Source organism: Hemicordylus capensis, chromosome 9, assembly GCF_027244095.1.
Source record: "Hemicordylus capensis ecotype Gifberg chromosome 9, rHemCap1.1.pri, whole genome shotgun sequence".
Classification (NCBI taxonomy): domain Eukaryota; kingdom Metazoa; phylum Chordata; class Lepidosauria; order Squamata; family Cordylidae; genus Hemicordylus; species Hemicordylus capensis.
This window is the reverse complement of record NC_069665.1, coordinates 24244031-24256334: the sequence shown is the minus strand read 5'-3', so window position 1 is coordinate 24256334 and position 12304 is coordinate 24244031. Positions and strand designations below refer to the sequence as shown.

General features: G+C 47.7%; 1 protein-coding gene and 1 long non-coding RNA gene across 8 annotated transcripts in view; one reads left to right on the top strand and one right to left on the bottom strand.

Moving 5' to 3' along the window:
- Nucleotides 1–862: 862 nt before the first annotated feature.
- Nucleotides 863–6949, bottom strand: LOC128334463 (uncharacterized). Of its 2 annotated transcripts, none has more exons than XR_008311292.1 (2): nt 6112–6949; nt 863–2792 (listed from the first exon to the last, which is right to left on the bottom strand). It is a non-coding gene; the product is annotated as an uncharacterized LOC128334463 (long non-coding RNA). The 2 variants fall into 2 exon arrangements; XR_008311293.1 differs by lacking the exon at nt 6112–6949 and adding an exon at nt 3218–3392.
- SALL1 (spalt like transcription factor 1) overlaps nt 5753–12304 on the top strand; it is a 23661-nt gene continuing 17109 nt past the window's right edge. For 2 of the 6 annotated variants that reach the window (XM_053271328.1, XM_053271327.1), the window contains exon 1: nt 5753–5924. In XM_053271328.1, the coding sequence (XP_053127303.1) occupies nt 5849–5924 (76 nt within the window). In that variant the 5' untranslated portion in view covers nt 5753–5848. Of the gene's footprint in view, nt 5925–6082; nt 6243–7295; nt 7638–7943; nt 8299–12304 lie in introns of those variants that run through there. The other 4 variants (XM_053271324.1, XM_053271323.1, XM_053271329.1 and 1 more) reach the window with 3 other exon arrangements.

The window sequence follows — 12304 nt, the reverse complement described above, 5'->3', positions numbered from 1 at the left end:
AGGGCTAGGACGCTTCTGGCAAAGCACAAAGTGGCCATAAAACGTTGAAGGCGTCGGACAAACAAATAACTTTATTTCTTTTGCTTCGGGAGTGTTGAATCCGCTTCCGGCAGAAAAGGAGGGCATTGCTTTAGATCGGCCGATCCTAACGGCGATAGAAAATTTGCAGGGAGGGCGGGTGGAAACTTCAACCATCAGTTGGCGTTGGTCTGTCCCGGCTGCGATGCCTTCATTACAAACTCCACGCGGGCTGTGTAGCTTTTGACCCCTGGGTGTTATGTCTGATCCGGAATCTTAATAACAGTAATCCAGTGCAAGACTGCGTCTCTCACCCCCATGAACTGCCAATGATCCAGCCCCCTCCCTCTGCGGGCAACCCGCCTCCCCTCCGATGCATGCTCCCTCTGCCTGATCGATCCGCCCCAGCGCGGCTGCTGCCTCTCCCTAGCAAAGCCTCGATTTGCATGAAGGAGCGATCCCACCTCCCACCCAGGCAGTTCTCAAGCCAAATCTCCCGAGGGAGGGAGGGAGGGATCTGCAGTGGGAGGGAGGGGGGGGGGAGGACAGCGGTTCCCTCGCATTCGGTCGCCTCGCAGGAGTCGGAGGGGCGAAGCAGCGCACAACGAGGCGACAAGATCGCGGTCTTTAGGTGGGTAAACACTTCAAACTTCTGCGCCAGGCAAGGGCGTGTGATTGAATGCTTGCTCGCAGAAGACAATAGAGCGCGATCCTGCTTGCGCCCGGAGAGCAGAGCTAGTTCAAAATACACACACACACGTCTCTCCCCCCCCCCCTTCACCCGCCCTCTGCCCCTCGCCCCAGAGCAAGGAAAGGAAATTAACAATAAGTAAAAATCACTCTGTCGGATCCAAGGCGTGTTTACTCAGAAGTTAGTCGCAGGAAATGCAAGGGGGATTTCTCCCAAGTAAGTGCACACAGGAGTATCATCTTACTTTAAACGGGAGGCTTTCTTTCTTTCTTTCTTTCTTTCTTTCTTTCTTTCTTTCTTTCTTTCTTTCTTTCTTTTTCCTTCCTTTCACCCTCCTGTTTTAATCAATCTTTCTTTCTTTCTCTCTTTCTTTTTTCTTCCTTTCACCCTCCTGTTTTAATCAATCTTTCTTTCTTTCTTTTTCTTTCTCTTCCTTTTCCCCTTCCTGTTTTAATCTTTCTTTCTTTCTTTCTTTCCCTTCCTTTCCCCCTTCCTGTTTTAATCTTTCTTTCCTTCCTTCCTTCCTTCCTCTCTTTCTTTTCCTTCCTTCTCCCCTTCCTGTTTTAATCTTTCTCTTTCTCTTTCTTTCTTTCTCCCTTCCGGTTTTAATCTCTCTCTCGTTTTAATCTTTTTCTTTTCTTTTCCCCCCTTTCTTCCTTTCCCTAATGAAAAAAAAAAAAAGAGAAATGAAAACTAAGTTCTTCACTTTCCTCCAAAAGCTGATTGTCCACTTGAATTTGCCTTAAGCACATTTCTTATTTTAATGATGGGTAATAATAATAAAAAATTATATCATATTAGGCATCCTGGAAATCTGAACCGCAGCATCTACGGGAGAGAACTTTTGAGCAAGGAAGGGAGACAAGTATGCAGAGCTGGCCTATTAACAGTAGCAAGAACAAAAACTCTGCCTTAATGAGTATGCAAGTCCGAATTAATTTCCAGCGCAGAACTAGATTAAAGCGCTTGGGAAGCAGGCTCTAAACCTCGGGCAGTGACAAATCCGGTCTCAGAAAATCAACTGGACTTGTGTGTAAATGGCTTTCGGTGCGTATTGTCTGTTCCTGGAGTGTTATCCAGAGAACGACGGTGCCTAAGTTTCTCTGTCGGTTGCTGCAATTGACAAAAACTCGAGATCTCTACGAGGGACGGACGTGGCTGATAACCAGCTCTGAGTAGATCCATCTCTGCCGAAGGATGTCTTTAAATATTCAGTGCAAAATAATGACATCCGAAGCCCGCGTTATTATCTTCATTTTTCAACATCCGCCCCAACTGATAGCTTCGTTTGTCTTTTGATCAAAATCCTTACTGTACTAAACAGTACTGGGAGGGAGAGAAGGAGGCAGAGATACTCCGATGACCGCTTTGCAGATTTGCCACTTGGGAAGCGTTTTAAGGTGTGTTTCTCTCCTCCACTTCGGGAAAGATTGTAGAAGTTAGTTCTTCTAATAATAAAAGAGGGGTGGGGGGGAACCAGGATTTCACAACTGAGATCTCTCTCCCCCCGTCTCTGACTCATTTGAAATTGAAATGAGTTGTATCTGATCAGCTCTCCTGCTTTTTCAGGGAGTTTGTTAATATTGATACCACCAAGGGAAAGGAGTCGTTTCAATCACCAAGTAAATAAGTCAGACGGTGGAAAAGAGAGGAGTAAGGAAAGCAGGTGGGGGCCCGTGGATGAACTTGGACAGAACGGGCCCTTTCCGGGCTAGAATTTCAGGCTCCGTATAAACGCACTTGTGGGGAGAAAGCAGATTCAGAGGGGATCAAGGTTCTCTCTCTCTAACTGCCAAAAAAATTCAGATTCTTATTTTCAGGATGGAGCGGAGTCGGGGGTATATGTTCTTTCAGGTCGTCGAACCCCAATGCGTCCCCCCGCCCCGCCATAATTTTACAAATCGGTTCCAAAGTTTCTTCAACTTTGCGTGTTTCTGTGGAATGGAGTTTTGGGTTTGTTTGTTTGTTTGTTTGCTTGCTTGCTTGCTTGCTTGCTTGTTTGCTTGCTTCTTTAGGGAAGTGTCTCTCTTGCTAGACGAAGGTGTTTGTTGTTTCTCTCCGATTCCACATGCTTGGGCGGTCCCTAGGGACGAAAGAGGGATTGAGGTAGACAGAAATAGTCTAGGTGAGAAAGTCAAGCGCCCAGATGCGCAGAATTTAGGATACGCAGATGAAAGGAACTGCCACTCAAAAAAATAAAAAAAAATAACCCCAAACAAACCCCAAACCGATAGGCCGAACTGGAACCATCAGACTTGGAAGTTCTATCTCCAAAAGTTACCCCACAAACTGTGATAGCCCAGCGCCGTAGGCGTACTTTCACCCCAGAATCAGATCTATGTCTAGAAACACGGATGCGTAATTAAATTTCCAATACACTACATACTCTAAACGGATTTTCCCTACAGAGCAGGTAGATTAATTTTGGAATTAATGCTGTATGAAAGATCCGACAAATCTATTTGCCCGGGTTTGCAGTTGCAAATTCAACCCCGACGAACCACTCACTAGGTTCCTAGCAATCCGTGATAAGACTGCTTAGAGTTACGCGCTTTGCACACACAGCACCACGTTTGGGTCGTCTGCTCCTCTGCAGATGCTTAAGAATCGCCGACGTGACGGCTCGCCTCCCTCAAACACACGCCCAAGTCAAAAAGACACGCAAATCAGGTCTTTGCAAGAGCGGCAGGGAATCTCTGTCGCCAAGAGGCTGGGGGTGGGGGAAGGAGGGGGAGGGGGAGGGCACAGAATGGGAGGAGTTCTGCAGCAACCAAGATTTGGCAACATCGCCTTCATGGCAGCCCTCGCCTTCCTCACCCACCCAGCCTCCGGAAGATTTCCAGGATCGTCAGTTACAAAGACACAGACACTCTCATTCAGTTTGTTTTACTTTGGGAATAGAAACAAAATCCACGGGAGAGGGGGGGAGGGGAAGGAAGGAAAAGAAAGAAAGAAAGAAAGAAAGAAAGAAAGAAAGAAAGAAAGAAAGAAAGAAAGAAAGAAAGAAAGAAAGAAAGAGTTTAAAACCAGAGAAGGCAAGCAAACAAGCCAGAAAATCAAGTTAAAGAAAAATTAAACAAGAAAGAAAGAAAAGTGTGCCTTTACAGCTGTGGCCTTCCCACTTCAAGCCCCGCCCCTGGCCCCGCCTCCCCCCTGTGTCCCCAGGATTCGGCCACAGAGACAAGTTCACTCGTTTCCGCCATCAACCTTAGCAGCCGCCTTCTCGGGCAGACTGACGCTGCCTTCAGCCAACCGGAGCCGCGGCTGGGTAGAAGAAGCCCGCCCCCTGCCTTATCGGGCTAGCAATGTAGCGAAAAAGTTTGCCGCGGCTGTCCTGGGAAGAATGTGCGAGAGAGAGAGAAAGAGGATGCGCGCTTCCTATTTTCAGCACCTTTCTGGGTCCGTGACAGATGAATGGGCAGGCAGAAAGGACCACAGAAGATTGCGGGGGGGGGGAGAAAGGTGGATCTTTGGGGTAGGGGATCATTAGGAACACCAAGGGGTGTGTGTGTGTGTATAAATATACTGTGTGCGTGTCTGTCTATCTATACACACACATACAGATATCTTATATACATATCTACAATTTTAATCCACAACGTGGAAGAGGTGACCCACGATGATCTGGAAAAGATATTTTTAGTCCTATAATACTTCTTTGAAACTTCTGAAGGACAGCTCTTTATTTATTTATTTATTTATTTTGCACACGCCGGTGATGAAAATATGCTCTTTTTAAAAAATCAAAAAATCTAGTCATTGCATATTTCCTAACTTGCCCTCCATTGACGGAAGCCCATTTCTAGAGTAGGAATAGCACCGCTTCTGGCCCGATCCGAGGCGTGTTTACTCGGGAGCGAGTCCCACTGAATTCCACGGCCATAAGCGTCAATATCAATATCGCCTGTTCCAAAGGAGATTCACCAAAGGAGAAGCAATGCAAATGAGGTTTCTTTTCTTAGCGACAAATTGACAAAAGATCGCTCCTTTTCAATTAAATTCCCTATTCAATTAAAAACACTTTATTATCCCTACATAGCCTCAGCTCGATCTTACTAGGAACGAAGAGAACCTAATTTTTTGCATAGCAGAAAATATGCAATGAATATGCACAGCGCTACGTATGTACAGAGAGCCAGAAAATACACGTGTCCAACATTATCCTTACGTATTCCTAACCGGATCCTGCGCATGTTTACGAAGCATCTCCGAATTCAATAGGATCTCCCCAAAGAAATCAGGCCGCCTGGCAAGTTGAGCAAAATTGCCCAAAGTAACCCCAGTGGAATCAAGAGGACAAGTGAATAATTTCTCAACTTCTTTTAATTTCAATGGGAATACTTTTGAGTAATCGTTTCCCGGGTGGCAGCTGCTGCTATAGTCAAGGGGACTGGCATCCAAGTAAATGTGCACAGGATCACAGCCTTCCTAAAGAAGCGTTCTTTCCCCTCCAGCCATGCACCACGTGCCTTAAAAATAAAAATAATTGGAATCAAACATTCAAATTAAAGGAGGAGGGAGAAGGAGAAGAGGCGAGAGCAAGCAAAAATCCTGGGTTAGCTGGAAGCAAAATATTTTATTTTATTTTTTTAAAAAAGTTGCTGGGGGTGTTGGTGACTCTGAAGCCACATTCCTATAGTTACGGGACCGGCGTGCTACAGTCCCAGCTGGTTGCTAAGAGGGTTAAAAACTGTATCCAAACAGCCTCTCTGGCAGGGCACAAGGAGGAGGGACCCCAGGGGTGGGGTGGGACTCCAGGCCCAGCGCTTGCCACGGGGGCTGGTTTATTGGGTGGGAGCGGCGGAGAGACAGGGGTCGGCAGCCAATCGGCGACTCATTGATTAAGGCGAGCGGGTTTGAATAGCGCTGGCCCGGTGCCAATCGCCTTTCAAAGAGCCCCCTGTATGATTAATCGCAATGCATTATTGATAATCACAATTATAGGAGGACACATGCGCGCTGCGCGGAGGATCGGGCAGGCTGGAAGAAGAGGAGGCGGAGGAGGAGGAGGAGGAGGAGGGAGGGGAGGGAAGAAGAGGAGGAGAGGCGAGGGGGGGGGGGCAGCCTCGATTTCCGTAATTTTGAGAAGATTTTTTTTTCGTAATTTTTTATTCTGTCCCAGCTGATGTCTGAGCCAGCATGTCGCGGAGGAAGCAAGCGAAGCCCCAGCATTTCCAGTCCGACCCCGAGCTGGCCTCGAGATCTCAGCGCGATGGTGAGCTGGGGGTGCGCCTGTGGGGGGTCCGTGGGGGTTTCCTCCTTCTCCCCCCCCCCCTGTTCTTTTCCCCTCTCTCCCTCTCTCTTTTTTAAAGAGATCCCTCTCGCTCACGATCTTCCGCACTTCCGACACATTGAGTGGGGGGGGGGGGAGAGAGCCATACAAACAAATGCCACAAACTTACCTTCAGGGTAGGGAGGGGGGGATGGAAGGAAGAAGGAAAGCGAGGCTGAGAAAGAGTGTCCGAGAAAGAGGGAGAGAAGTTGATCGCTGGAGTTTGGGGCTGCTGTGCTGGGTTGATGGTTCGATCCCTGGGTGGGTTTGCTTTTCTTTCTTTCTTTCTTTCTTTCTTTCTTTCTTTCTTTCTTGTCCTCCCTTGCCCTCGGCTCTCACCCACTCTGGATCCTCCTCTCGCTGGATCCTTTTCGATCTGGCAAGCTGGGACCGGATCTCTCTCAATTATCCCCCCCGCCCAACACACACACGCACACAACACGCACGCAGCACTCTCACGTTATCGGAAGCTGGGCTTCTTTAAAAAAAAAAAAAACAAATCGTACGGGACTCCCAAGATCTGCTTGTGGGGGCTTGGTTGGGTGGCTTCTCTGCCGGAGAAAGCCAGGCAGGAAATCAGGAAGGCAACTTCTCCGGGCCCGATTCTTCCAGCGACACGATCTAGACAGCCAGCTTTTCTTTTTGCCTGCTGGGGATCTCTTCAGATCTCCACCCCCAACCTCCCGCCCGCAAGTTTGGGCTGCAAGGGCTGGACTGGAGTGTCCCCCCCCGCACCTTAAATAGAAGGGGGGGGGGGAGAAAGAAAATTTCTGGCCGTGGGGCTGGGATGAAGCGCCTCCCCGGACTCTCTCGGCTGGCCTGGATGGGTGAGTGAGTGAGCTCTCCTTCCGTGCCCGGCGTGGTAACTCCTCGCTGCGTCTCCTCCGCCCCGGCTCGGCGTTCGTGGGACCTGGGAAGTTCTCCGAGCCGGTCGCTTCAGCTCGGCTCCCCTTCTTCGCCCTTTTCGCTGCAGTTTCTCCCTTTGAGATCTCTTCCGCCTGCCGCAGCTGATCGCTGGCTCATCAAGTTTGGGCTTTGGGGGGGGGGGGGGCGGGGGGTGTATTTCTTTATTAAGGGGGCGATGGGCAAGGAAGGATCCTTTGAGAATTCCGGGGGCGCAAATCGTGGGGAACTGGGGGTGCATGCGCGGGGGAGGGGGGCATGTCAAGCCATTTTGCAAAGTGTGTGCGTGCGTTGCACTTTTGCTGCTACCTGCGCCTGTGGAACTGGGTGATGGGTTGAAATCCGGGACGGGGGGGGGGCTGTCGAAGTGGAGCGAGGCCTGTTCCTGCAGGTGGGGGTCGCCGACTTGCAGAAGGGGGCTGCAAAGCCGGCAAGGGGCGGCTCTAAGCGCCTGCCGGGCTGGGCAGCGAGGCCACTTCCAGGAGGAGAAACTGAAGAGGCTCCTTCCTCTTGCGCAGAACTTTTCAGGGGTTGCGATGTTGAAACGAAACGCTTTGCTGGGGAAGGCAGAGAGAGGCAAGGGAAAGCGCGAGGCCGGAGGACGGGAGAGGCCCTCCTTCCCGCCGCCACCTCCGAAGCAGCCCGCGGAAGGTGCGCGGGTCGCAAGCGGAGGATGGCGGCCTGCGACGGGAAGTTTGTGCGGAGCTGCCCTCGCGAGCCGACCCCGCAGATTTCGAGGGGACCTGCTCCTTCGTAAGTGCATGCAGAGGATCGTAGCCTTTGACTTGGTTAGGGCCCCCCCCCCCTCTGCGTTTCGGCGGGGCGCTGTGTACAGATGCGTGCCAGTTTTGCGCGTGGACTGCTGCGCACGTGCGGATAGCTAGAAATGTCCACGCGAGTCGTGTAATTATACGCACCTAGTGACCCCACGTGCGCGCGCGCGCGTGTATGTATGTGTACGTGCGCGCGCGCGTGTGTAAATTACAAGCAAGTTTCAGGCTGTTTAACAGAGATGAAAACTTTGGGAGGAAGAGGGTGATGGGGGGCGGGAACCAAGCTTTTCTCTTCTTGTGATGCGTCGCAGTTGTGGTACTCCCAAGGCCTCCCCGCAGTTTTGAAAGGACTGATCCTCACAATCTCCAGATGCCAGCGAGGATCACCCGGCACAGGCAAGCCGTTTCTCTCTCTCTCTGCGCCCTCCCTTTCCACACGACCCCGCGAGAACACGGGTTGCGAGCCTGTGGACGGCTCTGGCTCGCGGATTCGGACCATCCCTGCGCCTCCTCCTTTGTTCGGAGCTTCCTCTCTCCCGGCAAGGCAGGCACCATGGAAGCCTCCGAAAGGCACGCAGTTCTCTCCGTCGTGAGGGATGTGGCCGGGAGCCTGAGATGCAGGAGTCTGCCTGGGGTGATGGGTGAGTCACCAAGGGAAGCAGCGATGCTTCTCCAGTCCCACGGTCCCTTTTTAACGCGCCCCCCCCATCCCCGCAGCTTATTCATTCAGGTCACAGCCAAGAAAGCAAGCCCCTTCTAGCCCCCCCCCCCCGCCCCGAACTTTTCAGCATCACACAGATCAAGGATAGCCAGCCGGGCAGGTTAGGGGGCAGCATAGGGCCTCTTTGACCTGCCATCTTCGTGCCAGCTTTATGCCACCACCCCACACTCCTACTCTCTCCCCACCCCCACCCCCAGCTCCCATATCCCCTCCCCTCCTTCCCCCTCCTCCATGAAGAGGAAGGGGCTTTAAAAAGTTTGGGAACCACACAGACCACAGTCCAGCAAGTAAGCTCGTCCCTTGAAACCAAATATCTCTTGGTGGCTTGGTTATAAGGCATCTCTCTCTCATCCTGCCCCCTTCCCCCCCCTTCTTTCTTTGGCTTAATAAATTACTCTTAAAACATTTTTTCCCCTGAAATACTAAGATTAATATTTTAAGGAAACTTTTATCTTCTAGGCTTTGCCAATGTTGATCTCCTTGCAATATATTATCTAAAATATTTCCCCAGAAATGTCTTCCTTCCTTCCTTCCTTGCTTACACACACACACACACACACACAACGTACGTGTGTGTGTATTATATGTGTGGGTGTGTGTATAGCAGTTACTAGAAATGCGGCCTGAACCTTTCATCCCTTCTCACCCTCCTCCTTTAACAGTAATAGATTTTGGTTATGACTCTCTTCCAGGCTTGAACACTATAATACATATATCTGTCATACATACATCATCTGTGTCGTCCCTTTTTCCTCCAGTTCCAGACTAAAATTTCAGTATACACTAGAGCTGGTTTTCCTTTGTTTTCTTGGCCCACAAGAGTTCTAACAAAAGAACTCTCTGTTTTTTAAACTAAGTTGAAAAGCAGGGAATCGGCAATTTGCTTTGCCCTTACATTGTTGGGGGAATCAAGCAACTCTCTCTTCCCCATTTCTTGATTTATTTTTTTAAAATGTCATTTCTTGAGAGTCTCTCTCTTCCCATCCCACCATTAGTTAAAGCCTCTTCAGTTTGTTAACAGAGGACCCAGCTTCACTTCCCCCAACCCTTTCTCTAGGCTTTTGATCCATTTTCCCTCGTCACCTCCCAATGCAGGACATGGCAGGGTGAGAAAAGAATTTTATCTAAGGAGTTTTCATGCCTGTTGCTAGCTTGAATTGCTTAAAATAACCAGATTTCGTCAAAACACAATGATAGGGAAACAATTGTCAGCTCAGCTGTTCTGTCCACTAGCTTTCTTTGAATTAACAAAATAATCCAAGCCAGCTTACTTTTTAATACCGGTTAATTATTCTAGAAAACATAGTCAGTTACTAGAAATGCTGCCTGAACCTTTCATCCCTTCTCACCCTCCTCCTTTAACAGTAATAGATTTTGGTTATGACTCTCTTACATGCTTGAACAATAACTTTACTAAGTTCACCCTGGGGCTATATTTTGTAATAGTGTTAACAGGATTGAGTGTGTTGTAATAATATTGGTATACAACGGATCTGCTAAAGCTCGCAATCCAGCAGCTGTTTTTCTTCCTATTGGATCTATAGTTTGGTAAAATTTATTTGCCCCAATCGTACACACACACACACATACACAAATCTTTGTCTAGATAGTGTGTCTCTATCAAATTGAGATTAGGCATGACAATTTAAATCTTAAAAATCTTAGGAATTTCCTATTGATTTTTAATCTAGTGATAATTTCTGTGAAAATAAGGGTTTGGTGGGTTTTTTTAAAGGAAATTCCCATTTTGTGTGTTTGCAACTAATCCGTTTGAAAAATCTGATGTATGGTGGTTCCTGGCCTGCAACGGAGTGTTTAAAGAAACACTTGCCTTTCCCTGGCTTATCTATCTCTCCATCTGCCATCAGAGTTTATATAGTGTAGCTTTCCTCTGAAGACTTGCTATTATGAATGTGGTTTGCTCGGCTGCATAGGGAAGAGATCTGACTTGGTATTCTGTTCTTTATATCCTTTTTTGCCACTGCAAATTTTGGATTGGCACTGGTGCAAACGATTAAAAAAATGCTTGCAATTTCAGTCATAAAGTGTATTCAACAAGTCACTGATTGCTGGTGGGAAATCCACAGCAGTTTAAAAGGTTGCCTTTTGTAATTAAATTCCAAGGTTCTCTTCTAGTATAATTTGAGCCCTTTGTGCTCTTTCGTTTCCAGCTTGTTGGAGGTTGATGGCCTAATCTTATCCCAGAAACAGGTCTCTGCCTATAGTATAGCAAAAAAAAAAAAAAAGAGTCTCTCAAATTAATCCTGAGATATTTGCCTGCTCTGGTTATCTATGTGATTGATATATATGGTACATTTTATAACTATGTTTTCTAGTAACACCTTGAAATTAGGTTTGTTGCTTTACTACACCATTTAATAGTTCTTTTAAAGCTTGTAGAATTATTGAAGTTTGGGTGTTTGAGACTTAATTTTTTTTTAAAGCATTGTTCAAATAATGAGTGCTCTCCTAAGTGCCTATGCAGATAGAAGTTGGGAGTTAGTCTGTTCACCCACCAGTCCTTGAGGCTTTTGTGTGGAAGTAAATTTCATTGAGACGAATAGCACTTCCTTGTGTAGAAATGTATCTTAAGACTGGGATGTTGGTCAGTTGCAATGTATATGCTGAATGTGAGATCTCTTCTCCTAGCTTGCATTTTGTGCTCTCATGCTTGAATTTGTGAAATCCTCCCCAAAGTAGCTGTTTGGACAGATTTTTCTGTTTGCATTCCCGACTGCTTTGTTTGATCAGAGTGTTCCCAAGAAAAGAGTGGACTCTCTTTCGAGAGGTAAAAACATTGGTTGAGCCTCTGTGCCAAATCCTGTCCTCGGCCCCAGGGAAAGAACCCGCCTAAATGGATATAAAAGGAGGAGAGAAATCTCAGATCGTTGCTGCTAGAGGAAGGCCCCAAATCTGTCCCTCCCTGCACCTTTTCCAAGGTGGCTAGCCTCACCCTTCTCCGCATCTTTTGCAGAAGGAAAAGTCGGACCCTGTCAGCGGATGGGCCACTGGAACGGCCAAGGAAGTTTTTGTCTTGCAGTGCGAGGCAAAACTGAAGTGTTTGGATGTTTTAACCTTTGTCAGCCTCCTTCCAGCCAAAGGTGACGGAGTTCAGATCACAATATGCAGTTCAATATCTGGCCGGTGACCCCCAAATAGAGTTTTACCAGGCGCTTAGCAGGAAGCTGGTAGTTTATTTTAGCTTTCCCTTATCAGCTTTGCTGCTTTGGCTAACCCTTATTCCCCTGTCACCCCTCAGATGCCAGACCCCCAAAGTGGAGATTGACAGACGGTTGCTACAGCTCCCCCCCCCAACCTCCAAACAACAGGGATTTGGTTTCTTGTTCCTTTGCCAATGTTTATGTAGCCAAAGTTTAGATATAGCCTTTTTTCCCCCCCTTTGGCTTGTCACTGGAACGGTGCAACCACGCTCAACTTTTTGGGAGAAACTGTTGCAGCTGGATCCCCATCTAGTGTTCATTTGGATTCCTCCGTAGCAAAGTGTGTGCTCTTTCCTAAAGTAACCATTAGGTATGTTTTAGACTTGATTAGGGTTCTATTTTTGCTTTTGGGATGGATGTAAAGTTAGTGTATTTGATCTCCAGCAGAACAGTTTTTTTCTAAGAGATTTCAAAAGGATCTGAATAATACACAGCCAGTTTGCTGGTTCTTGTCGGAGGGGCAGGGGAAACTTGAGAAATGTATTTTGTTGAGGGGTATGTGCATTGCATAACCTTTCTTTTGAAAAAAAACCTCTAAACCGATGCTTAAAATTCCCTACTGTGTTCATCTGTAAAGTTCCTTTCAAAATGGTGTGTGTTTGAGAGGACAGAAGGCTGAATATGTGTTTGTATAGCTTCCATATGGAAAATATCTTGCTTGTAATGGAAATTACAGTTAGAAGTTGTTCTTTGAAATGCATTTGG